The sequence below is a fragment of the Oryzias latipes genome, chromosome 12 (genome assembly GCF_002234675.1).
Source record: "Oryzias latipes chromosome 12, ASM223467v1".
NCBI classification, from domain to species: Eukaryota; Metazoa; Chordata; class Actinopteri; order Beloniformes; family Adrianichthyidae; genus Oryzias; species Oryzias latipes.
This window is the reverse complement of record NC_019870.2, coordinates 7,419,994-7,440,222: the sequence shown is the minus strand read 5'-3', so window position 1 is coordinate 7,440,222 and position 20,229 is coordinate 7,419,994. Positions and strand designations below refer to the sequence as shown.

At 38.3% G+C, this 20,229-nt stretch overlaps 1 protein-coding gene across 1 annotated transcript; it reads right to left on the bottom strand.

The window, feature by feature from the left end:
* Nucleotides 1-734: 734 nt before the first annotated feature.
* Nucleotides 735-16,614, bottom strand: prkaa1 (protein kinase AMP-activated catalytic subunit alpha 1). Its single transcript, XM_020707550.2, has 9 exons — nucleotides 16,404-16,614; nucleotides 13,429-13,570; nucleotides 12,212-12,305; nucleotides 11,785-11,929; nucleotides 10,768-10,855; nucleotides 10,449-10,673; nucleotides 7,002-7,521; nucleotides 5,457-5,583; nucleotides 735-3,449 (listed from the first exon to the last, which is right to left on the bottom strand). The coding sequence occupies exons 1-9, from the start codon at nucleotides 16,498-16,500 to the stop codon at nucleotides 3,169-3,171; spliced, it is 1,719 nt and encodes a 572-aa protein (XP_020563209.1). The 5' UTR covers nucleotides 16,501-16,614; the 3' UTR covers nucleotides 735-3,168.
* Nucleotides 16,615-20,229: the final 3,615 nt, after the last annotated feature.

Here is a 20,229-nt window from a genome sequence, read left to right as displayed (position 1 = left end):
AGAAATATTAGCATACTAATACAGATACTCTACTTAACATACTATTGCGAGCATGTATAGATTCTGGGAATTTTCTGCTAAATGTTCTTTGCTCTACTCCAACACGATATGGCATTTTTAAATATAAATAAATATAACGATTTATTTTATTCATACCTATATTCCACTTAAAGTCTATATTATTTTTTATGTGTCTAAAATAGGGGTGTGATCAACTTTTTCGGAGAGGAAAATTACCTTCGACCTTTGAACTTTTTCACGTCCTACTCTAGTAGTAACTCGTAAACATAACATAAACCGGAAGTGGTCATAGCACGCTCCTCTAATAGGTCTGTTTAACTGATATAGAAACATATTAAACAATTAAAGTAAAACTAAAAAACTAACATAAAAATAAAAAAATTGAACAATTTTGGGGTTGTTATCATTGCATGGACCTGTCAGAACTATAGTTTTGTTTCAGTAAAGTTTTTTTTTTTTTGCCAAACAGGATTAATACAATAACAGTGAAATCAATTTTGAATTGAGATTTTTTTAATGAAAAAGTGCAGTTGCATTTTTTTCCCTTTAAATATATAAACTACATCCACAGACTTACCCGAGCCAGTACTATTATTATTATTGGTCTAATAGTGCAGTAATCTAATCTAAGAATGACTCAAATTTTTTTTAGTTTGACTATAAATAATATATATTGTGAATAAAGTTTAGACAGTAAAAAGACAGACAAAAAGTGCAGTTCAGCAGTTTATTAGGCAGTTGTGTATACAAATGATTCAACAATATTCATTCAAATTTACACGGATCAATCTGGTATGATCTGCTTTCACATCAAACAAAACACACACCAAAAAAAAAAAAGGTTTCTTTAAAGCAGTTCAAGAATAGACTAAACTGAAAAGTCTATCAGGGCACTTTTCCATAAGCTTGCAAAAAATACTTTTTTGCACACATTCATCTCTCTTGAAAAAATAAAAAAACACCACATATTCCAAGACACACTTTACCAATGATTTCATATCTGCCCTTCTAAACCAACATGAATGTTAAGTTTATCATTTTTCCAAAACAGTCTTTTTAGATTCATGTTATTTATAGGATTTCAACATAAAAGACTAAATATTAACTAAAGACTTCAGTCTACACTTCTTTGCAAGACACAAGAGAAGTGATTACAAATACAGCCACTCTAAGCTAGTTTTCATTGAATGAAACCTCTGAAAAATAATCTTTAATCCTGATGGGAGTCCTAAACACTGTAAACTTTAAATGCTGAGACTTCTTAATAGAAAGATCAAACGTCACTTGTTTGATTTTTGACTGTGCAAAGTTCTTTTAAAACCAGGTTCATTACAGGGAACTTTAAAACTAGAGAAACTAATTTAACTCATACTGTCAATTGGCTTTGGTGTTTCATAATAAAACCTGCTCGCCGTTGCAGTCGTCTTCCATAGTTTGGCAAAGTGTTGCTTTGATTGCAGTCAGGACTTCCCTCTTTCATTCCTGTAAATGCCGAGTGCTTTAACCAGAAAAAAAAATCCATTCCTAACATGGCTTCTAAAGTTCCACTAACAAGAGAAGTGGAGGACTCTTAAAACTGCAAAATCCCAACCAGCAATTAAATTTAGACTTGAAAAGTGATGAAACAGTACTTATAATGATAAGGCAGCCAGACATCACTTAAACCTGTAAGACTGGAGACAGAAAACAGAATGAGAATTTAAAAATAATAATAATAATAAAAGCAAACTAAGAATTGGCGCTGGATAAGAATCTTAATGGGTTTGTGTGCTTTGCTTCTATCATTTTAACAGCACCTGCCAATGCCAAACTCAGAGGTCAAGTTCAGGTTACAAGCATGGGTAAATCTTTAATTAAGGTCAGCCTTCAGAGGAATGCGTGAACAATCAGAATATGTTCAAAGGTGGAAAAGTCATGGATGTATTTTTCTGCCTGCACTCGGATCACTAGTCAGCTTGAAAATAGAAAAGCCCCCCCAATGAGGCTTTCAGGGGACAGATTGGCATTTGTGAAGTAAATGTCAGCAAAAGGCATTTTCACTCAGTCACTGTATTCCAATGTAATTAAGGAATGACAACAAAAAGGTAGAAATGAACCGGTCCTTTAGAGTGAGGCACCCCAAACAAAAATTAAAAAAAGATGCACATCTGGATTAGGTCTCTTGTGTTATGACACCTCCTAAATGGAAATCAACTATAATTCTCTTGAAAGACAATCAAGTGTCACAATAGTTGTGATTGAGGAAAAGCAAAATTGTAAATTGACTAAAAACAGTAGAAAAAAAAAGGTAAATAGATATTTTTACCATCCAGCAATAGAGCTTATAATACAAGAAAGAAAAAAAAATTAAATCTTTTTAGAACCAACACTCAATCTACCTAATGCATTGATAAATATATTCATGTCTTTATATATATATAAAAATGTGGGGGACAGAGAAATTCAAACAATTGTCTACAACAAGGACAAAACATGAACATTTAGTTTTTGCCATTTAAGATCGACAAAAGAAAAAAAAAAAACATAAAAAAGATGAAGCATTCTTTTTTTTTTTTTTGTCCCTGACACGCAGCAGAAAAACGCTGCACTTCTTCAGAGTCCGATGAAAATGACGGGCGCCGTTTGAAAGCGACGCCCTGGAACACCCGCACCATTTCTGAGACGCACTGAGAGGAAAAATAAACACGAGCAGCAAGTAAGAACAAAAACTTGTGCAAAAGTGCTTCCTGCATCCTTTTGACTGCCGCTCAACCATCCAGCCCCAGCAACTGACTTTCTTCTTTGCAGGCATAAATGTGATCTTGCTCCCTGGCAACAGTACACAACGTTCAGTGTCGTCACTTCCGCATGTTTTTAGAGATGGGATGTGGACATCTAGGTCTGAATTGATCCAAAAACTGTAAGACCTTAGGATAATTGGTGTTTTTGTGTCCTATGCAGTTTAGTATCTTGTTATTCTTTCCCCCTTACCTTTAAGAAAAACTCCTCCTACATCCCTTTAAGCTTAGGGAACACCAACCTGCATCGGTGCCTTGGAGGAGTCACCTCATCCTCAGCCAGGATGAGCTGAGCCATGAATCGGCTGCATGCTTATTGCTATAAAGACACTCAGAGAGGAGAAAAGGCTAGCTATGATTGTTCTGCAAGCTATCGTGCAAGTAGTTTAATAAGATTTGCGCACATCTCAAAGAACTCGATGGTGTGGCTTCCCGGTCGGGGGACAGACATGCTGTCCCCCGCCGTCGAGTCGATGGACGAGGTCAGGGATGAAGCTAAGGAGCCCTCGGCGGTCTTAGGTGGTAGCGCGGCGGCAGATGTTGCCGGAACATCTGCTCCTTCTGCATCGTTCTTTGTAGTGTTGCGGTGGTTGCCCACAGATCCAGAGCGGAGGGGGGTTGCAGTCCCAGACTTTGTCTCCAAAATTTCATCTGAATAAGACAAACACAAAAGGTTGTATTCTTAAACCTGCCCAAAAAAACATGCTTAAAGGCTCCCTGAAAGCTTTAATTACAGCTTTTCAAATGTTCCCAGTATTCCATCAATTATGATTTTGCAGTTTTTAGCCAAAAATGTAAAAACATGACAGTTTCTGCAGAGCAGTAGTCGTTCTTTAGAAATTCGTGTTTGAGTTGTGGGCGGGACCGTCGGCGAGCAGCGAGCTCGTAGCCCACAAAGCATATTTTCTACATATCAAATGCGATCTTTTCAAACTGCATTTATTTGTCTGCTTCTGATTCACAACGATTAGAATTAGGAAATACTCAGAAATGCAATTTAAGTTTTTTTTTTAAATCTCCTCCATCATCATAAAAATGGCGCAAGAACATATTAAAAACACAATTTTTCATCAGAGTGTGTCTTATAATAGTTCTGATCTATTATTCTTGGTTGCAGATATTACAAGTTAGCAGCTTGTCAGCAACATCTGCAGAGTTCCAAAAAAACAAACAAACCCTTTGTATGTCAGGTTAGAGTCCTGGAAGTGTGTTTACTAAAGCCTTCAGCTACACTTTAGTGATAAAGCTGAACTTGATGGGAGTGTAGGGCTCAAACTTTACACGGTTCGTTTGTGTCACACCAAAAGCTCAAAACCCCTCCCACCTCACATTTTCCTGTGAGCCACTGCCAAACACCCACACAGGCTCCCACATCTCCCCACTCCGAGTCAATCATTTCTGAAGTCTGTGGCGAAGCAGCACACCACAGGACAGATTCCAGGGAAACGTTCGGCACAGTCTGTGAGCTGCATTTGTCTTAATGTTCAAGTATTAAGCTAAAGAGAAACAATCTTTTTTAAAAAAAATCCAGTCCTAACCCTCTCCACAGGCTTTTATTACACATTTGGCTGTTTTTTTGTGACTTCAGATGACATTCAAAACATATTTTGTCCTTTGAAGGGTTAAGCAGCACAACACACAAACATTTATTAAATAACCTTTACAAAAACATCCACAAAAATAATCTATAGGCCATTCTTTCTTAAAAGAAATAAAACCCAAAAGGTAGCTTTGGTTCTTCTAAAATATTTTAAAGCTGAAACTAAAAGATGAAGATAAAAACATTCAGGTATTTAAACAAAATCTTAGCTCTGAATAATAAAAACAAAAACAAAATATTCCTAGAATGCGTCTTTTTTATAAACAGATAATGGCCTGATAAATGACCAAGAAGTGTGTGAAAGGTCAAAGTTTTACAGACTCATAAATCAAAAAACGTCGAACTGGTTTGAACATGACAGCAAATATTCATTGAATCAAAGTGTAGGGCAAATTGAGCAGATTTGTTGTTTTTGGAAATTAAAATATTAAATAGATGTATTTAGAAGGGTTCATTTTATCATACTTTCCCTTACTTTAAAGGAAAGCAAACAACAGTAGCTGTACACCTCCCTGTTTGTCCTCTTACAGTGTGTGTGTCTGCATTGTTTTTTTTTTTTACTTTAGTTACAGTAAAAAAAATAAACAAAAGAAAATAAAGATCTACACTAGGGCTGCACGATATGAAGAAAACTCGCAATATGCGATATTAGTAATTAATATTGCGATAACGATATAATTTGCGGTATATAAACAATTAGCAAAACAACCAAAAATATTATTCCCATTCCATTACAAGTGCTTAAAAATTATACTACAAATGACCCTTGTTGACGTAGGAGGCGAACATACAACATAATAGGGCGCCATCCGATTAGTTAACAACGTGAAGGGGTCCATCTGATTGGTCAAATGCAGAAAGGGATTCTTTCCATTAAACACTTCAAATTGCCATAAGATTGTTTGGCCACATCTAAGGTAACCATTTATTGCAAATTTGCTGTCTTTTGCGATATGCATATTGCACAGCTTGAAATTGCGATAACGATAAATTTGCGGTATATTGTGCAGGCCTAATCTACACACTTCCTGTTTGAAAGAATGTTGTAGGAAACTGACCGTCTATGCTACGGAAGTCGAGGAGGTAGGTTCTGCTGTCCACTTGGTAGAGTTGAAGACTCATCTTGGTTAGCATCCCTGTGACGGGGTTCTTCCTTCTCACACGCAGGTAATATGGGTTCACAACCTGAGAACATCCAACGAGAAAACAATCAGCTCACTGATGAAGACAATCTGACATATGTGATCCCTCTTCAAGGTATTGGCTTATTAACATAATGTAATCAGCCAATGATATCAAGACTACTAGAGTTTGGTTTATCGGACACCATTAAAAGCAGTCTTTAAAGAATTCTCATCTCTCACTCGGAGTTCCTGCATATAGGTGATGCATTTCCTCAGGACTGAAAATGTAAGATTCAAAAGTCTAGATGATTAGTTCAAGTCTCACAACAGCCTCCTGTGTGAATATTAAAACATGTCTATGGAAATTTCCCTGTGTGTTGTTAAATTATGGTCTTGGTCACAGTAATTACTTCAACTTCTCAAGGCCAATTAAATAAAAGCTAACTGCTGAGCTAATTCAATTTTATTTAAGTCAGTCTATTTTCATTTGGATGAACTGACACCAACTTCTAGAAATGTGGATGTTTATCACTAAAACACAGATGGGGAAGTTCAGGTTTATAAGGTTGTTCAGACTGAATTTTAAAAAGACATTACTGTATCGCAATGAGTGGCAGGTTAAAAAAAACAAACAATCCTCGCTAACAAAAAAATGCAATCGTCAAATCCATGAGCCCACTTTCTTTCTTTTTTAGGGAAGCAAAGCATAAAAAGAGAATGTGTGTCAACTTTAATATAAGATTTTGTTATTTTATTGTTAAAAGTTTCATCATTGTTCAATTTAAATAAGTTTTTAACAAAACAAACAAAAAAAAATCTAAGAAAAAAAATTTGATTTTAGGAAAAAAATAAATATTTAATCAAATCGTATAAAAAATCATATTGTAGTGAAAAAATTAAAACTGACTGGTAATGATTTTCAGACCTGATGACAAGATTATTAACATTGTTATTAATAAGTTATGTTAGAAAATCTGTGCTAACTGATGTTTGTTGAAACTAATATTGCATATTGACCACAGAATAACAGGAAACATATATTTTTTATGAAGGAAAAGTGAAAATTTCTCTCCTAAATTTGACCGTTTTGTAGTTAAGCTTTAATGTTTGGCCTCACTGTGGGATCTTCTGCATGAAGGTTCTTTTTCGTTTAGTGTGTAAGCTAGAAACTTAATTTCAACTAGGAAAAAAATTGTTATTAAACAGATTTTTATCTTAAGATTCTTGAGTTAGGTGAGATGGATAGAGAACCTCTTCAAAGATCAGGATGAAGGTCTGTTCATTAAAAAAATAGATTGTGTGGATTTAACGGGTCAGAACATGTTACAGGTTCTGGGATTTTAAAATGCTTGAGTCGCAACAAGCTAAGGAGTTCAAACAACATTTCAGTAGTGGCCATTTCATTTAGCAGGTGTCCATCTGGCGTGCAGACATGTTTGGCAGGAACCCATCCCCACACCGCTCAGAGGGACGTCCTACCTTCCACTCATAATCCAGCTGTTTCATGGCGCGGCACACTTCCGACATGATGTCATTGGGTCGGCTCTGACTACGGATCCCCAGGTGCCACTTGGCTCTCCGGACGCCCTGGTGCTTGGACTTCTGGGGGTTCAGTTCGTCCAGGGTGTGGCGGGGCCTGGGCGGAGTTTCCGCCACGAGGAAGGGTACCCGCTCGGGGTGGGGCTTTAAAACGCCAGCCACGGCTGCGGCGGAGGAAGTCAGGTGCTGGTCGTCCAAGAAGGAGTCGGGAGGGCTGGACGCCAGGTAGAAATCCTTGGCTTCGCTCATGATGCGCCGATTGTCAATGATGAGATGGTAAGCCACAGCTAATGGATCCTGATGGTTGCGGCTGTATAAGCAGGACAGAACCTCCTCCTCTGTGCACTCGAACTTCTCACAGACCTCCTTCAGGGCCTCGTCATCTATCATGTTGTTGCTGTAGGAGGGGTCCTCAGGGAACAAGTACTTGGGTAGATCTTGTTTAAACCAATCGTCCTCCCTGTGGGGAGCACACACTAGTTAATTTACAAAAAAGTGAGCGTTTGGTGTCTATAACATGTTCTTATGGCATTTTTCTGATGGAGGAGGAAAAATATGAAGAGAATTAGGCTTAAAATTGCTTTTCTGAGTATTTCTTCAATAAAATCGCAAATCAGGAGCAGACAAAAATATGTAGTTTGAAAAAGATTGTATTGGTTATGCTACTCCCTGCTCTGCTCTATTCTGATAGATGACTACATCCATGTCCGCCTTTGTTTTCCTTGTTTGATCTGGCATATCTGGCTTAGAAGATATGGCTGGATAGCTCCACTATTGCTCGCCATTTTTGTCGCACCGATAATGTCAGGTTTGGGGTGTGAGGGCTGTGAGCTGGTGGAAAAGCATGTAAACAGAGAGCTCTCAGCAAGGGGGGAAGGTAAGGGGGGGCAGGATTTCCTCCATGCCAGCGTTCCCGCTCACAACTTTCTACTGAACTCCTGCCGCTCTGCAGAAACTATTTCCTAGAAAACCACACAGGTTTTTTTTGTTTTGGCTAAAGACGGCACACACATAACTGAGAGGTCTTGGGGAATGCATTCGCAATAGATCACAATATGATCAGTCGGGGTGCAACGGATCATGGTACGCATCACTAGCCACGGTTCGGCACACACATGTACCACAGATCAAGCCCCAGTCTCGCTTCTCGTGTGCAACTTGTGTCCGCATCATTTAAATCAACCGTCTATTCACAACGAACGCCATTCACGTGTTAAATTTCCATGTCTCCGTTTTTGTTATAACATGCCTTAGTTCCTGCCTGACACACGTCCAAAAAGGTGTTAAGTTAAAGCCCCGTGGCGTGTGGGAGGAGCTTCCGTCTAATGCTTTTCTCGACTTCATCATGGAGGACGTGGATGATGAGGGATCAGTTCTACAAAAGCATCGATGAGCAGCGCACGTCTCTGTGTGTGAGTTCCTGACATCATTCAGAGACTCTCACAGCCAGGAGCAGGCGGTAGAAAGCCACCGCCCCATCTGTAACCAGTGGGAGGGGTTTTATAGCAGCGAGGGACACAGTGAAAGACTGTCAACTCATAAATTCTGACTTCATTTTTTTGAATATATATACATTTTTTTTCTAGACTCAATGTGTCATATTGCACTTCGTTTACATGGGCATGCTGAGTATTTTTTCTAGATAGGAATATCTTGAGTTCAAAGATGTTATTCATTTTTTGTTTTTGTAAATATTTTACAAACATTTGTGTGTGTGTGTGTGTGTGTATACATTTTGAAGTACTTGATATTTTTAATTGAATATATGTTTTGAAGCTTTTCCAAACATTAATTGTAGGCCTCTTTCTTGTTTTTATTTCCTTTTTACTGATCCAAAATAATGATCAAAACAGGACTCCCACTAATGCACCCGGAAGGGTCTTTAAGGTGTATTTTACTCAAAGCGCTCTCAGAAAATACGGGAGAGAACGGAGGTTTAACCCCCAGTGATTCTGACATCAGCAACACTGTTACAACTAAAACATGAGCGCACTGTTTACAGGAAACAAACCCACTCAACAGGTCGGCTACAGTCTAGAGTGCACATTCCTCCAGGGTCACGTGGTGTTAAAGTGAGCGAGGTCTGCCGTTTAATCAAAGCCATCAAGGAAGTGTGCAGTAGAGGCAGCTGTCAGCAGCTTCTGCCTCTGCCACAAGAGTCCTCTGGGGAGGCTCAATTCTCCTCCTAGAGCCTCCTCCAATAACTGAGGCCCACTTTGGCCCTGAGGCTAAAAATCTAGGAACTCTTGGAAGAAAATGATCAGGAATTGGGAAAAAGTTGCATAAGTTTCACAAATTAAAGTTCTTTAGCCTTTTTTTGGGGAGAAAACTTTCAGGATTCAATAGAGCAGATTGATGAGCTTGCCTGCATTCACCACACAGCAGCTTCCCTAGAGTTTATTTATATGTTGGTTCCTTGCAATATCGTGGTTTATCTCACAATGTTGCTTTTTTTTTTGCAGATTTTTGTGTGCGATTTTGCATGCTACTGTCAACCAATCTCTGTGCTGTGTCTCCTGTCCAGAACGTGTTCAGTTTTCAAAATCTTTGATCAGACCTTTGTTTTCATTCTATAGTATTACATTTATTTGTCTATTATGGTTTCAACTTTGAGAATTTAAACAAAGGAGTAAAGTGTGAAACTGTTCATGAATTTCTGAGAAAAGTATATCAAGAGCATTGTGAGGGGTTTTACAGCCTTAATAGATATTTGTAAAAAATAAAGTTGACTACTTTGCAACCATTGACTGTATACGAGAACTGGACTGAGTGAGTGTGACCTCACCCATAGAAAATGGATTACTTCCAGCTCCAACGCCATCTTTTCCTGATATGGACACCGCCATGTTGGAGCCCGACGTCACTAAGCTGTGATTGGTCTGGGTTGGTCGGTGTCCTTATTTCTATGGCCAATCAGGAGTGAGCTTATTGAAAGTCCACACCCCTTTCACTTGAAAGCGGCGGGCTACATGAAATCTGTTTATCAGACGTTCTGAACGTTCGACGTGAGGGCCAGCAGGCACCACCTACTTTTATCGAGGCATCAATTGGTCGGTTTTAAACTTGAATGAAAAAAAAAAGGATTAACTAAAACATTTTTAAAGAAAAGGTAGCAGAGCAGGAATAGTTATTCTGACAAATAGAATGATTAATATCTAATAGTAATAGCCATTTACTTCTCAATAGAAGTTTTGGGTTCTTGGAACCAACACGTACTTAATATTTGGATTGCGAGGGGGGAGGAGTGACTCAGTCCAGTTCTCACATACAGTCAATGATTATAATGCAGATGGTTTTATTGACTTACAAGAAAGGGTTCAGGACAAAACTAACCATGAAATTCATGTTACCTAAACGAAATATTGTAAACAGCCTGGTTGATCTTACCGGATCTCTTTGATGGTGGCTCTTTTCATCGGGTCCACCTGCAGCATGTGTTTGAGAAGGCTTACTACTGAGGGGTTCAGATACTGCGGGGTGAAAAAGATTCCATCGCAAATCTTTTTGAAGAGAGTTGGCACATGGTCATCGTCAAAGGGGAGCGTCCCACACAACAAGGCATAGAGAATGACACCACTACTCCAGATGTCCACCTCTGGACCTGCATATAACCTAAAAAAACATAACAAAAAGCAACAATTAGAACAAAACTCAACAAGATATTTACAATATTTCTTTCTTCTACTAAAGGAAATGCAAATGTTACCTTCCTGAAATGACCTCAGGAGCAGCATAGTTCGGAGAGCCACAGCTTGTCCTGAGGAACTCTCCGTCTGACATCATGTTTGATAAACCTGCAAGAAAATAGAATCCTCTTAGAAACATCTTCCTGCACAAGATGGAGAAGTTAAAGACCCACTCCGATGGAAAGTGTCTTTTAAATGTGTTCAGGAAAATGAAGTAAAAATGTGCATTTCTGAGTATTTATTTTTTTCAAATTGCGCATTTGTGACGTTTCTAATGAACTCCTGCTGCTCTGCAGAAACTATGTCCCAGAAAATTACAGTTTTTTTTTCAATTTGGCAAAAACCAGCATAATTAAAGACCACTGGGAAGGCGTTTAAAATACATCAAAAGACGATTGCAGTGAGACTTTCAGGTGACCTCCATTACACCATTTTTAATCATTAAACTATTCTTCAAGTCTTTCCATAATCCAGCCTCCTCCAGCTGGTTCCAGAGCAGCCAAAATTCTTGAAACGGTTTGGCTCTTCCGTGTAGTTAGATAATAAAGTTAACACATTTCATATTTATATCCATTTGAGCTTCGGCCATCAAAAGTTCAAGATCTTCACACAAAAGTTGAAGTCATTTCATTTCAGCCACAAGAGAGAAAAAAATATCTATAATCCATCGGAATGGAGATTGTTTGACAAAACCATTCCAGGACAGATAATGAGGATAACTTTGTGTTAATTTCCTGCATAGCTCCGGTTGAAAACATGACCTTCAAAGTGTGTTTTGCATGTGAGCTGTACATTATGACATTTGTGTGGAGAGGAAAATATTTTAATAAAGAATTCAACAACTTTATTAACTTCAGGTTTTTTTTAATCAAACCAAAAAGTTCCACTTCCTTCTCTTCTCAAGCCTGTATTCGTCAAAATATTGTTTAAAGCAGCGGTTTCCTCATGTCGTCATAGGTAAACTCAACTGATAGTAAACACCGATATGCTTGACACTACAACCAAAACTACAGGTTTTAGGAATAATAAATACCTACCAAAATCTGCAATCTTTGCATTCATGTGTGCATCTAGCAGCACATTTTCGGGCTTGAGGTCTCGGTGAACCACCATGTGTCTGTGGCAGTAATCCACAGCTGAGATGATCTGCTGGAACAGCCGACGGCTCTCTTTTTCATCCAACTGTTAAAGCAGAAATGACCCATTAGGTGTGATCTCTCGCGGCTGACTTAGAATCATTTGGTATTATGCTTTCTTTCTTTTTTTTTTTTTCCACAGCCAGTGCCAACTTTGTGGTTCACACTGTGTCAGGATTACTCAATCACAACAAGCACATGCAGCTCTTCTTCTGGATTCTGGTTACTTTAAAAATAAAGTTTGACATTTACTTAAAAAAAGTAGAAAATCCCTCCTTATATTTAAATACTAACACAGAGGACAACTTCCAGTATTAGAGCAAATTACCTTTCCATTCTTGCAGATGTAATCGAAGAGTTCGCCCCCTGAGACGTACTCCATCACCATAAAGATATCTGTGGGGGTGCTAATAACCTGATACCTACAGCAAAAACAAATGAAACGTTTAATTAAGAGGATTAAACAGCCGAGGTGAGAGATAAATGAAAAAAAAAACCATCAACAGTGCTAATGCTCAAACAATAAAAAGCAGTTAAATTACAACTTCAAAGGATGAAAGGTGGGTGAAAATCTGACCAACACAGTAAATTAGTGACAAGCTTAAAAACAGGGAAAGAAAAAATATGTTTATTAAATCAAAAATAGGTGAAATAAGGCAAAATTAAGTTAAGTTTGGCGCTTCAGTGTATAAACAATGTTCTACAGCTTGTTTGCATCATTCTCTCATGAAATGACCCATCTGAGTCTAAAATTAAAGTACCAACTCGTGCAATGGCCATTTATGGGCTTGAAAATGGTTCTATGGCTGTTCTGTCAGAGTTGCTGCCACTAGGGGGTAGTTTCAGAAATATGTGGCACATCCTAACAAGGGGGCTGCCCTCTCGGTTGTTTGTGTTCTGTCGTTGGTCCATTAACTTTGCTCTGCTGTGGAAAGCCCAGAGGTCACCATGGACAAAGAGCAGCTCTGGGGAAGAATGGAACCAGCAGTTCAACTCCTGCGAGACTTTTAAAACCTTTTAAGTATTGGGGTGCTGTCCTGGGAGTGCAGTTTAAATGAGTGATTAATGTTAGTTGTCATCAAGCTTTTAAGGCAAATTTGGACCAACCAGCATTCAGCCTTTAGCCATTTGCTAAACAGTGCTGGTTGGACCGCGAAAATTCTTCCCTTCACTCCAGCGGGTAGGGAATTGGATCAGATGAGCTCTGACAAAAATGATTAACAGCTTAAACAAAAGTTATGAGCAATACCAAAAGTGATTTAAAGCTATAAATTCAAAAATAAACCTGAACATTTCCTCAGTAATATATTTGAGATTGAGGGCAAACAAGTCAGACAGAGAGGAATGATGCTGTCAGACATGATTCACTAAGACGAGGCGATTCTGCGAAACCAGCAGAGGCTTAAGTCCACAGATATTGTCCTAAATGGATGTGGTCTAAAACACACTATTAAAGTCTGAAAATAGCTCCGTGAGTGGTATTAATGTGGCGGCGGAAGGATTAGAGAGCGGCGAACGGTGCGTGGTGTGTAATCTAGGACTCACAGTTTAATTATGTGAGGGTGCCTGAAAAGTTTGAGGTTCTGGATCTCTCGCCGAATCTTTCCCACCACGTCCAAGCTGCGAATCTTCTGCCTGTTCAGGATTTTCACCGCCACTTGATGCTTGGTAAGTTCATGTTGGCCCACTGCAGGACAAACAGATGACAGGTCATAAATATCCTGGATTTTTAAGAATAGTTACATGGAAAATACAAGCCACAGTTATTAGGAATTACTTATTCAAAATATTATCAAACATAGTATTAAAAAGTAACTTTAAAAACAAAATCTTCTATTTAAATAAGCTGTTTTCGCAAATATTTGTTAAAGTTCCAACATTCCTAACGGAAGCTGCATCCATTCATTGATTACCAGACGGGACCTTTTTTGCATGTGTCACTGTTGATGCCAATTCATAGATTGATTGAAATTTCCCCAAACGGTGAGAGAAGCAAGTCTGCAGGAAGCTGAACAGTTTTTTTTTTAAAGTCTTTCAAAGTTCAAGTGGGAAATCAAAACAAGCTCATTTCATGGCTATGTGGGCCAAACACGTCCAACTCTGCAGTTGACCTTTAGTCTGAATTTACTGAAATTATGCTATTAACGTAAACCCGTTCAGATAATAGAAATAAATGAAAACTTTGATCGTGTGGATAGATTCAATCAGAAAAAAATATTTCCGCACAACAAAGACATTAAAGCAGCACAAAGAAAATACTGCAACTACTACTGGGAGTTGGAGAACAGTTTTTGCTTTTTAAGTTGTCCCATCGAGAAACACAAATCTGGCTCAAAGGGATATCATTTCACCTTTTAAAATACAAGCACGTCAAAAAACGTGTCCACTCATCCAACAACTATCTTCTGGCATCCAGGATTCGAGCTGCGGAAGCAGTAGTTTTAGCGAGGAACCCCAGACCTCTCTTTTCCCAGCTACCTCTTCCAGGATACAGCTGGGAGATCTAATCTTTCCAGAATGTCCTAGGTCTTCCCATATGCCCCCTCATAGTTAGACACACTCTTAACAACTCCCTAAAAAGGCATCTTTGTGGAATTCTCACAACGTTTTTTTTTAGTTTCCAGATATGTTTTAAATAAAGGTTAACCAATGTCTATTTACTGAAACCATGTTGGTTTAAAGCAGTGCTTCTCAAATAGTGGGGCGATGCGATGCCAGGGGGGGCGCGCAGTAGTGGCGGTTTTAGGCACAGGTAATACGGGCAAATGCCCGGGGCGTGGTGGTGACAACGGCTCAATGCTTGGGAAAAAATCTGCGCCACTATTGGTTTCCTATTATCTGTTCTATCACAGAGTTTGTAACAGCCTGAAACCTGTGAACCGCCGTCCCTGCAGCTGCTCCCGTCTCCTGTCACACACGTGTGTGAGAAGGAGAGGGGAGGGGTAGTGGGCTCAGGCTGCGAGGTGGAACAGCACACGCTGAACAACACCAGGATCATCACATGCCTTTAGATTCCTCAGCTCAGGCTACTAATGTCATTCTTTATGAACTATTGTAGACATTTTGATGCCGTGTCTTTATTTTCCATAAATGTATTCTTTGCGTCTGCCTGTGGTTTAGTCGGTGTCAGTATTTGACAAAGACAGCAGGTAATGCAGGAAAACAGCTGCACTCTTTGAGATCATAAATAAATAATCGATCATTTAGAAAAAAAATCAGCACTTTTTTTTACGTATTTCTTTAAACTAAAAACGTTAAATATATTGGTGCTACTGTGTTAATGTTTCACATCAATTTACATTTAATATTATTTATTGATTGGATTATTTTTCTCAGCATCAAATGGTTCAGTTGGTCAAAAATGTTTCTAGTTTAAATAAGGGCTAGTGTGGTGTTGGGGGGGGGGGGGGGGGGGGGGCTAGAATTTGTTCTTTTCAATGAAAACTCCTGTTTGATCAGTTTGAATACCCGGTTAAGGAAAAATGTTTTTTTTTCTTAAAATCCAAAAAACAGTTGTTTAGGAACAACAGTTTGAAAAATAATCCGCATTTCACACCTAAAAATCATACATATAACTGAATTTAAATTTGGCAACCTCACTGGCTTGTGACAAACGTTTGTCCATATTTTTACCAAAAACCTTAGCAAATGGCAATAAAAAAACATATTTTTCAATTAAACTACTCTGTGATCCACACAAAGAACACTCCACTGTCAAAACTACATAGAGGACAACAACAACAACAACAAATAAATAGACCAAAAGACACAGAAAATAAAGTGTAGATCACACACACACCGACTGCATACAGAGTGGGTGGTTCTTCATTTTTTAACAAATAACTGATCTTTATACGTTTTTAAAACACGGTTGGATTATACTTTAAAGTAAATACAAACAATAACTGCACGGAGTAAATCATTTAGATGTGCTTTATTATGAAATTAGTGCTTGCATGCCTCGTTATTGCCAAAATACAAAACTGGGCGTGAATTCTGCCCCCGTTTACTTCCCTTTCACCCATAAAAAAGCCCGGCCGCCTCTGAAATGAAAAAGCGTGTTAAGAAACGCCGCACAGCCAGGGGAAAGGTGAAATTGCAAACTCTGCGTTTATCGCCAATCCGAAAATCAAAAAAGGGGAGGGGTGATGAAGACAGGGCAACATCCTAAACATAACCGTATCCCGAGTTAGGGGCTGACGAGCTTGACTCCCGGTATATATCTTGACACCGACTTGTGGCTCTTTGGCTAGCTTAAACCGATGCTAACTGATTTATTATTATCTTTTTTTATTTAAAGAAAAAAACAAGTTTGAAAATGTTGATAAGTTGCGCACATCAGGTGGCATTAGTTAATTATTCCAAAAGCTAGACTAGCAGCATTATAACATTTATGATTAGCTTCCTGGTGGTGACAAGTTAGCGTCCAAGCAGGCTAAAGTAGGCGCTAAGCTAAAAGCGCCTGTAGGCTCCATCTTTCATTCGCTGAGATGTGCCGAGGCCAACGCTTCCACACGTACCTTTAACCTTTCCAAACGTCCCCACTCCGAGGGTGTCTCCAAGAATGTAATGTCCTATTTTAACTCTTCCTTCGTGCTTCTGTTTGTCCGTCGCCATCTTCCCGCAGCGGCCTTTCAGCGGGATTTGCTCGCTAAGGGGCAGAGACGGGACCAACTCCGCTGTCTCTCCAGCGGCGGCTCGGCTTCGCTTGGTGGGAGGGGTGGGGGGCTTCTCCGACTCCTCTGATTCGTCGAATTCACGGGTGAATGATGCCTTAACGCTACACACAATGATCGGAAATTGCAACTTTATCACCACCTCGTTATGATAGTTTCTTTAAAAGACCACGATAATGATCAATTTGAATTTGTAGAGTATTTAAGGATTAAATGAAACAGTTTTACTTCAAAATGGTATATTTAATTGTTTAAAACAAAGAAATAAAGATAAAGAAAAAGTCAAATATGTAAATTCAGTTTATTCGAGCCTCAGTAGTATTATTTAATTAAACGTTTTATTTAAAATCCCCGTCCTGGAGGACAATGTTTTGACTAATGTAGAATAAACTAAGGGGTCTCATTGCAATGTTGGATTCTTATATATATTTGAAATCCTAGTTCTGATTCAACTTTTTATTTTCTTCATTGAACAAATCATTTGAAGTTGCTGTTACTATTTTCAAGTTAATGTTAAAAGTTCTTTTAAAATAAATATTTTAACCCTGTCTTCATGTAAAGCTTCTTCTTTACAGGCAAATATTTTTTTTTTAATTTGCCTTTAGAATTAAATATATTTGTTACAGGTTCATGTATTTATTGTAGGTATAGAGGCAACCTGTATTAGTGGCATATTAAAATAGCAGATAATAAACAAAAAATGCACATTATTACAATTTATGTTTTCCTTTTACCTGAGTCTCGACAGAAAGGAGAGACATTTCAGGTTGTTGCCCATTTTTTTTAAATCACAGATTAGCAGTGCCATGATGACTTTGCAAAAACCATAAAAATAAGGGATGCATATCAGCTTTCTCACAGCTTTCTTTCTGATGACACAGAAATCAGCCCTCAGAGAGCAAATGCATGCATGCAGGGAGGCAAACATTTCTCTGTTGACACAGATAGCATGCAGGCTGTTTGGAGACAAAGCTCCAGTTCAATAATCAACCAGTTAAACTGTGCTGAAACAAGAAAGTTAATCCATAATTTATGCACTATATACATTCAACCAAAAGCACCAAACATAGACCTGCAGGTGCTCCTGTCGGAGACCACATAACCTTCATTGACTCATGCAATTTGTTCAATTCCACAAAAAAGTGTTAAAACATTGACTTTTTTCATTGTAAAAACTTATACCTTTGATAATAATCTGCTGTTAAAGACTAAGAACAAACACATTTTTGGAAGATTCTGGGTATTTAATGTCTTAGAATGAAAATAAGACTTTTTCTTGATATTAGTTTATCCCTTGTGCTATCTTAGATGACCCCATACTTTGACGTGTTCTCCCTACCATGACAAAGGTGGATAAAGGTGGAAAGATTTCATGTAATCCATGGACACCAGTGAAGATCACAAATCATTGAAGAGAAAAGGTTCAGAGCACTGTCTAGTGGGTCTAGATGACCCAACTCCCAATGTTTAAGTGCCTAGGATAGCACAAGGGTTATGGTGTAAACTGTTGTCTTTGTTGGTGTTTAACAGAGTGCTGCGCTTTACAATGAGTCTCTGCTGAAAATTGAACAAATGAGGAGAAACCTAACAATACAGGCAACAAAGAGATAGAAAAATCTCTTCACAACTGGAGCAACGTAGATCTGAAGACGAGGGGTAATGACACTGATGGGTAAAAAGATTGCTCCAATGGTTAAAATGTTGTTGTTTTTTTTAGAATTTACAAGCAAAAAAGATTTTAAACTAATGTCAAATCAGTTTATACCGTAAAACTTTGAAATGCACAACCAATAATGTTTATAGGCCAATGTAGATGTGTTTTACATGGATATGTTTTTTGTGTCATTTAATACTCACTGTCTTTTTAAATAAAGCCAAGTCCTTTTGTGTATTAATATGTTTCCTATAATTTGTCCGCTGTGGTACCTTATTTTTTTTTTTCAATTCTCCCTGATCAAAATAGCTGTTTTTTATCATTCATTTTCCCCCCTTTTAATTTCCTCTTAGGTGAATTGATTTGAATGTTCCTTACAAGGTGCACTCAGATAAAGAATTATCTGAACAAAATGCTCTATGGTTTTGCAAATGGGGGGCAAATATACACATGAATAAATGATAAAACTTATTTAGGAGCTGAGTTGGTCAAATGAATACAAATGAAGTGCAAACTGCTGTGTTTTAAAAGAGAAGATTTGAATAGATTTTATTATATTATTCGTTTTGATTAAGTTTTCTACTCTGGAATTTCCCATTTTTGTTGCAATATCAAAAACAAAATAAAGAGTGGAATACTGTACTCAAAAAAGGCTGAGAAGTGAAAAACAGAATTTTATAACAAAAAAATATTAAAGTTGTGCAAAAAGAATGTAATGCAGAAGAGCTTAGTCATCTTCCAGTATTAACTCAAACCCCGGGCTCTTAAAAAAAAAAAAAAAAACAGTCTCCACTTCCACCTTGGGGCTAAGGCCCAGAAAATATGAGAAGAAAGGCTCCAATTGTCCGTTTTACATCCGTGAAAGACAATCAGGAAGGCTTTAAATTGAATTGTAAAGGGAACAGGGAGCCACTCCAGAGAAACAATGACAATGAGCTCCCTGTTTCTTTCCCCTCAGTCAGCATTCCTGCAGCTGCATTTGAAACAATCTGCAAGTGAGTTATTGAAGACTCAGGGAGGTCTGTGTTAGTGGCATCTCAGTAATTGAAACAAGATGAAGGGGAAACCAGAAGTATGTTTTTCAAACCGCATAGAGGGAGGAAGTAAAGACTCTGCTTCAACTGGAAGAAAAATCAGCTTGCTTTATGACAAAATGTATTTGTTTCTGGTGACAATATCTTAATCCAGGGCAATTTCTCAATACGATGAGTTATATTAACTTGCATCTGGACCGATTTTTGACATATTTTTGATGCTGAAACAGCATCTGAATAAAAGTTGGATTTAATAAATATTTTTTTTCCAGTTTGGTTCCAATTTGACACTGATGTATTCTTTTAAGTGTCCAGCAGGTGGCACTCCTCCTCCACTAGAGGAGATAGATAAGCCTGGTAATCACGGGGCTGTAGTATGGTCTTTAGGCAAAATCAAACCAGCAATTATCATCAGTGTTATAACTTTGGTTAAAAAAATAAACATGAAACAAGAAGACACCAAGTAAGCAAAACACAACTAAGCAAAAGACAACTAAAAACTTTGCTTTTTGTTTAAAGGATAATTAAAAAAAAGTTAGAGAAATCTGACTTTGGGGTGAAATTACGGATTTATGCAGCAGTGTGACAAAAAGAGTGTCAGCAAGAATGAAAGGAAATGTATAGAAGACTGTAGTGAGAGCAGCCATGTTGTTGGTTTGGAGACTCTGAGAAGGAGACAGGAGGCAAAGCTGGAGGTAGCAAAGATGAAGATATTGAGGTTCTCTTTGGGGGTGATGACGATGTATATGTCCAGGAATGAATCCATCAGAGGAACAGATGAAAATGGTTTGGACACGTTCAGAGGAGAGATGGTGATAAGATGCTGATGTTGGAGCTACCCAGACAGAGGGGACCAAAGAGGAGAATGGTGGATGTAGTGAAGGAGAACATAAGGGTGGTTGGTGTCAGTGAGGAGTATTCAGAGGATGGGATTGGATGGAAGCTGATGATTTGGTGTAGCGCCCCCCTAAATCCGATAGAC

Coding starts and splice junctions, on each gene's coding strand:
- prkaa1 (XM_020707550.2), bottom strand. CDS start 16,500: ATGGCGACGGACAAACAGAAGCACGAAGGAAGAGTTAAAATAGGACAT. Junction 7,522..10,448: donor GCCACCATCAAAGAGATCCG/GTAAGATCAACC, acceptor TGCTCCCCACAG/GGAGGACGATTGGTTTAAAC. Junction 5,584..7,001: donor AGCTGGATTATGAGTGGAAG/GTAGGACGTCCC, acceptor GGATGTTCTCAG/GTTGTGAACCCATATTACCT.